This window comes from Ananas comosus, linkage group 3, assembly GCF_001540865.1.
Source record: "Ananas comosus cultivar F153 linkage group 3, ASM154086v1, whole genome shotgun sequence".
NCBI lineage: Eukaryota > Viridiplantae > Streptophyta > Magnoliopsida > Poales > Bromeliaceae > Ananas > Ananas comosus.
The window spans coordinates 1,383,113-1,390,371 of record NC_033623.1 but is presented as its reverse complement, the minus strand read 5'-3'; the positions used below and the strand labels follow the sequence as shown (position 1 = coordinate 1,390,371).

General features: G+C 35.0%; 1 protein-coding gene across 1 annotated transcript; it reads right to left on the bottom strand.

Annotated features, from left to right (window-relative positions):
• LOC109707003 (beta-glucosidase 18-like) lies at nucleotides 1,143-6,610 on the bottom strand. The gene is made up of 12 exons (XM_020228033.1): nucleotides 6,413-6,610; nucleotides 4,430-4,496; nucleotides 3,391-3,449; nucleotides 3,206-3,281; nucleotides 3,039-3,113; nucleotides 2,848-2,935; nucleotides 2,517-2,769; nucleotides 2,327-2,442; nucleotides 1,995-2,244; nucleotides 1,815-1,917; nucleotides 1,616-1,724; nucleotides 1,143-1,537 (listed from the first exon to the last, which is right to left on the bottom strand). The coding sequence occupies exons 1-12, from the start codon at nucleotides 6,536-6,538 to the stop codon at nucleotides 1,315-1,317; spliced, it is 1,545 nt and encodes a 514-aa protein (XP_020083622.1). The 5' UTR covers nucleotides 6,539-6,610; the 3' UTR covers nucleotides 1,143-1,314.

Genomic DNA, 7,259 nt, shown 5'->3' with positions numbered 1-7,259 from the left:
ATAAACTCTTCCTATATCAAGTTTTATTTTATTTTATTGAAAATTATTCGTATGATAATAGGTAGCATATAGAAAATGTAGTCGCTCTCAATGTTGGCTTAAATAAGTTAACATCCTATCATGTAACGGAAGGTCAAGTGGGCCGAATCATGTTCGAAATGGCGTGAAGCTGGATTGGACTAAGTCGTGTTTGAAATGGCATAAGACTCAGTGGGCTGAGTCACAATCGAGAACCGTAGGCATTATATCTTATGCTTTAAGTTAATTGATTATGAATTTCTAACGACTCGAGTTTTTTGGAATTAATGGTTAGCGTTAACGATCCGACACTCAAACCCTAGGCACTAGGGAATTCGATGGGTCGAATTCAGGATGGATTTCTAAAAATCCGAACACCCGAACTCGACATCCGAACCCGAAGCCCGAAACCGAACTTGAACTCAATCGGTTTTCAAAATCCATGTCCAAAACTGAACCCGACCAAAGATTTAAAATCTAAATTTTCAAAGTATTTATATATAACATCAAATATTCATATATTTTTTATATAATGATATAAAATCTATTCGGATTCGAGTCGGGTTCGGGTTGGATGCAAACAAAAATTCATACATGAATCGAATTCGTCGGATTTTCCTTTTTAATTATATTTGTATCCGAAATCATATCTGTTTAGCATCAGATATACCCATTCAGTTGGGGCACTGGTTCGAGTAACATTTTGCGTATCCATACCGATTGACATCCCTACCAGCCTGGGCCGAACCAAACTGATTACTTGGTCTTGGCATGGGCCTGATTGTTAGAACCTTAATTTAGATCAAGCTGTTACGGGCTCGTCGTGGGCTCGTCTTCAAAATGGACAGAATTTATGACATGAGGAAGGGGAATCTTCAACTGAGGAAGTTGGTTTCAGATAGGGCTGTCAACGAGCTGAACACGAGCAACCTAGGGCTAGCTCGTGTCCCGCTTGTTGAACTTTCGAGTTAAAATATTCAGCTCATGTTCGGCTCTTTTATTAAACGAGTGATCGATCTCGAGCTGGCTCGTGAACAGCGAGCTGAATTGCCGGCCCTAGTTTCAGGTGCCCTGCTGCAGCAACATGCAATTTGAAAGGTGTATCATGTTCTCTTCTCATCTTATTTTTGAAGAGCTCAAATACTACTCTGTGTTTTTTACTCAATATAGAAGCATTACTAAACTTACTTATAAGTTCCACAACTAGTATTTACATATGATTCCATAATCAACAAACAAAGCCAACTTAAGAAATACATTATCCTTGCTCCCTATAATCCATCTGAGCCATCATAGCTACTGCACAAATCGCCGCGCTTTCGCAAAATTATCTGTCTTCTGTAGCTGCATGTCAGAACCTGCCAGAAATTCTTTGTACCATTTTGCAGACAGCTTTGGAGTCCTCTCTTGAGTCTTGTAGTCCACATGATAAATTCCAAATCTCAGAGTATAACCGTAAAGCCACTCGAAATTGTCGATGAGAGACCATATGAAGTAGCCCCTTACATCCGCGCCGCGCCTGCGAACACAATACTCAACAAGAGTTCACGAATGATACACGAAGGTTAATCGTACCGAATTTAAACTAGTACTCTACCTCATCGCGATCGCCACGGAATTGAGGTAGCTTTGAAGGTAGTGTACTCTATCCTTGTCACTAAGCCAATCATTCAATGAAGTGTAGCTCGCGCCGCCTTGCGCATAACCTGAATTTTGTTGAAATAAAAGTAAACTATGCGAAGAAAGGGAGACGCGACGTAAAAGGGATTGAACATATGTGATGCTTTATTACTTACCATTCTCAGTGATGAACATGGTCATGTTGTTATATCTCTTCATTATGTACATGATCATGTTTTCAATGCCCTTAGGAACAACATAGAAGGTCGGCATCGCAGTCTACGAAAGCAGAAACAAAGATTAAAAACAAAAAAATATGGTGTTTAATGTAGAAGAAAAAATTAGTTTTCTCTTACAGGAGTTCCAATTGGGAGCCTGTTTCTTTCTCCAGTGGTGAAGGTAAAAGCATGCCCTTCGGAACCTGCGACTTTGCACGGAGAAAACAAGCAATCTTTTGCATAAAGAGTGGTGTAGTGGTTTACGCCGATGAAGTCCAACTTGTACTGCAACTTCTTCTGATCCTCGAAAGTGAATTCCGGTAACTTCGAGCCTAACACCTGTCGCATTTCCGGAGGATAATCGCCGTAAACTATCGGATCAAGAAACCTGCAATTGAAACAAACATATCAAATATTTTGAAGTGAATGAAATACTTGTCGCATTTATCGTTCATCTTGTAACTACATACCATGGAGCATCGAATGATAAAGCTCGTTGAACCGCCAACCGATCCTCGGGGATTTCTCTCAGTGGCTCATACCAGGTTGTGGACATTACAATGCCAATAAAACCTCCCTGTTTTTTCTGCGAAAACCAACAAAATAGTTTAAAAAAAAAAAAAGAGTAACATGGTTTAGTATCAACATATATGAATGTACCTGGTACTTTGTTTTATAAATTTCTGCAGCAGTGGCATGTGACAGTATCACATTATGTGCAGCAATGTATGGCTCTGTAGTTGAATCACCACTGAGGCAATTGCCGAACGGCTCGGAACATCGGTTCGGAGGGTATTTTCCATTCATATATCCTTTTTTGACCATAACATTCGGCTCGTTAAATGTGCTCCAATACTTCACTCTGTCGCCGAATGCCTCGAAACATACTTCGGCGAAATATCCAAAATCCTCCCTGAATTCGATCAGTGCACGAAACTCGGCTTAAATTCGGAGGAAATCAACAGCTAATGAAGAAGGATAGAGATTGTACCGAATCTCCGCGTTGAGCCAGGCGCCGTATCGATCTTCGAGTTCTTGCGGAATGTCGTAGTGACTTAATGTGACAAATGGTTGTATTCCTAGTCGAAATTTTAAAAAATGTGACACAAATTTGTTCAGTAACTTGATTTAAAAGTATGAACATTTTCGTTTTTCCAAGCATAACTAGGGGTTAATTTGTACCTTTGAGCAATAACGAGTTGATAAGTTTGTCGTAAAATTCAATTCCTAGTTGATTCACCTCCCCAAATCTCCCTCCTGTTGCATTTAAATTCAAAATTTTGTTACAAATTTACAATTGTTAACTAATTAAGGGACAAAAAAAACAGTTTGAGATTCATGAAACTCACTTGGAAGAACTCTAGACCACGCAATGGAGAATCTATACGAATTAATTCCAAGGGATTGCATCAACTCAATATCTTCCTAAAAAAGAAAATTTTGAAAACTAAAAGTAAGTATGGTCCAAACCGTTAGATTCGAGTTCTCTTTCAACTTAAACACAAATATGAGGGTTTAATGATTTATTACAAACCATGTAGCGATGATAATGGTCGTCGGCGACGTCTCCGGTGCTACCGTCCTGGATATTCCCTGTGTTAGAAAAACAAATGGTTAAGATTGATCTTCAATTTTTATTTGTTAGTGCGCTCTTCATCTGAACCGAACTCAGAAAGAGATATATGTTTGATTCGGCTCGAGTTAAAGCTCGAGCTCGAGTTTTGCTCAAATTTGCTAATAGCAGGTTGAGCTGAGTACTAGAGCTCCAGTAATTAGATCCACTAATAGCTCTTCTCATTTGCAGTTACATGTCCAAGGTTCCATTAGTACCATCTAAGTAGTACTTCCAAAGAAAAAAAGCATCATATAGAAGCTTTTTTTTGACAACTCATTTTGCTGCAATATGACACCCCAATAGTCTTACGCCGGATGGAAATAGGGTTGTGACTGAAAATATAAGAGACTATGGACCCTAATAATAATAACTGAGGTTAAACATTTCTGGCCGGTGGTTTGGATCCAACGAGTTATTATTGTTAGTGCGTTTGGTTGTTATATTTGGTATCAGCGCTAGTTCACGAGTTGAAAATATAAGATGAGTCTCACATTATTTAATGATCTCAGGTTGTGTTTTTAAGATTGGGCTGATGAGGACGTTAGGGGCTAAACGGAAAGAGCCTGTGATGCTCAATAGTCCCACACCGGATAAAAACAGTGTTGTGATTGAAAACATAAGAAATCATAGACTCTAATAATAACAATCCGGCTTAAGTATTTTGGACGTGTGGTTTAGCTTCAAAGAATTATTATTGCTAGTATGTCGGATCGTTACATGTAGAGGAGAAGCGAAAGCTTCAATCTATTTTATTTGTCAAATATTTAATATAAGATCTGCCTATAGCTGAAAGTAGAAACAGAAGTAGAGTTGAACAGGCATTAAGTTGGGGCAATATCATATTAGAGCATTATTTGTTGTCCTAAAAATAGTTAATTCTACCTACTAATTGATGAGAAAATGACATATATATAAAAAAGAAAATGAAAATGACATATATTGAAAGTTAACAAAATACCTGGTGTGTGAGTGAACACATCCCAATTGCTTAAGCTTTTGTTCCCTTCAATGTAGGCACCCTCAATCTGAAAAGGAAAGATAAAGTTAAAAACTTAGTTGAGTCACATGACAAAGCAGTGAAAGCAACCTTACACCTAACTTAAACAAATGTGTGGAAAATGTTGGAGCTTTAATTATCAAAGGGCTACTATCAAAAGAACAATAATAGCTCTGTTAAAAACTGGCTAAATTTTAAAAAACCTTCATTGCACTTTAGTCCCTACCTCAGAAAACTCTTGCATTAAAAATTACGACAATTACCATCCTGCACTTTGCTACCATATCGAATAGATCTAAAAATTTTAAAAATTGGTACATTAATTAAGTTGTAAAACTTTACTAAGACAGAATTGATATATCAAATTATAATATCGACAAAAAAAATTAGATGAAAGAGATTTCATATTTTGCTAATACTATCAAAATCGATAGTTTGTTAAGGAATTTTATTCAATTCGTATGATTCTATTGCTTTGCTTTTATCTGTAAACTTATTTTTACAAAGCTTTATATATATATATATATATATATATGAATTCCACAATCATTTTAAATAATTAGACCTATTTAAGATAATAATGAAGTATAAAAAATACAGCTTTTAACGTAGTAGCGTTATTGAGATAAGGGCTAAATTATAATTTATTCTTTGTTTTGTAATTTAGCCTTTTTTCTTTATAGCTTATGAGAGGCCGTGAATAGATGTGTTGAATATAAATATTAAAAGAATATTTTCCAAGTTAGTAAGGAATAACAGTTGTTTTATATAATTTAATAAATTATCATATTAATACATGTTGCATGCTTAAAAACTAACAATATTTTTAATAAATTAAATAATCCTAGGTTCATTTTCATGATTTTATTATGAAAAGGAAGGGTATCACTGTGATAGGTACACATAGGCTAGGATCAACAGGGGGACCTTTTGTTTACTGTAGGTTAGGTTTTTGTCTTTTAAATCAAGCCACAGTGATTTGACATTGGATTTTGACATAAAAATTTACTCCCTCCATTTTTAAAACGAAAGTAAAATTAACATAATTAAGTTTTTATAAGAAAAAAAAATAGAATCTACTAAATACAGTTAAATTAAGACAGTAAAAAGTTAACTAAATTTTGATAAATATGATATGATTATATGTTAATATTAAAATTAGCTCTTCTAATTAACTATATCTTTTTTTTTTCTTATTCCTTTTTTTTTGAGTATTTTGAAATTAATTTTGAACCACTTATTCATGCTAATGCATGGATGGATTAGGTTAAGCCAACGAGGGCTCGTACACCTACGTGCAGGTGCTTGATAGCGAGTTTTAACTGCATGACAATTATAACATGTCAAAAATATTATTCTTTAACAATATAAGTATGTGGAGATAAATAATTGGTTTATATGATATCGGAGAACGAGATTTGAATTTTAAATATTCAATTTAAAGAAACAAACGTTTATTTCATACACACTCTTTAGATTGCCCATAGTTTAGCTTTATATTTAATTAGTGCAATGAGTGAATGATGTATATTAAAAGTATGAGATAGGATGAACAGCGCATAACCAAATATATAATGCAGATACACCGGATTGCCTATACTTTCGCATTAGATTGCACCAGATTCATACGCATACATACTCTTTTGAGTTTCCTAGTACTAACGAATATATACAAAGACTAGCTAAATGCTCACACGAACACTGAAAAGAAGAAGAAGAAGAAGAAGAAGAAGAAGAAGATGCACACGAAAGGCTAAAAGTCAATAAATACTAAAGTTAAAGTCGCGACAATGTGATTTACTCAAACATTCTAAAGATAACCGTAGTTTTCGTCGCACTATTCGTTGATCTATTAACTCCATAACTCAGTTTTATCTAAGCATAATAATTAAGTGACTAGCTATATAGAGAAGTGCTTAGTTGAAAAGTGAGCGTAAAAGTTACCTGGTATGAAGAGGTGGACGCGCCGAAGAGGAAATGCATGGGGAAGTTGCTCCTTTGTAACCCCACAACCAACGAGAACAATTGAAGAAGCAATAAAGCAAACACAAAAGCTTTTCTCCTCTCCATCTCCTATATATTAATTAACTTCTAATTAAGCTTAAGTATAATGCACAGCACTAATTTTGATGCAAGCACTTTGTGATTNGGGGGGGGGAGGATATATAGAGAGAGTTTAAGGAGAATATAAGTGAGGTTTTGAATAATAGTACATTAGATGACAATTCCCACACGCAACATCAATTATGTGCATGTTAAAGTTGAAGATGGTGAAGTTAACAAAATAAAAAAGAAAAACAGTCCACGTACATAGTTTTTCATTGTTTTGGTCCAAGTAACATATTGCTTTTCAATTAAGCAAACCTAGTGTCCAACTAAGGGCTTGGAAATTTTGCACAAAGTGTTTCGCGAAGAAATTAAGAACTAGAATTGCATTTCAAAGAGACTCGGAGCCTGTTTCGCCCTACTGCTGCATGCTTTCAACGGCACGATGATAGAATATTTGGTGAAAAGAAAATTCAAAAATTACGCTATATAATATATATAGCAGTGTGTAGAGAATCGAGATGAGATCTCTATCATTTCAGATTCAAAACCAAAAACTATAATTAATTTGGTGTTTCTAAGTTAATTTGTTGCAGTAGGATTCCGCGTGAGGAAAATATTAATGTTGTGCTTCTCTTTATAGAATTATTCAAACAATACTTAATAAAATAAAAACTACCATTTAGTTATATATATATATTAGTTAAATTCCCATATTAGTCAAATTCTCATATTTAATTCTAGT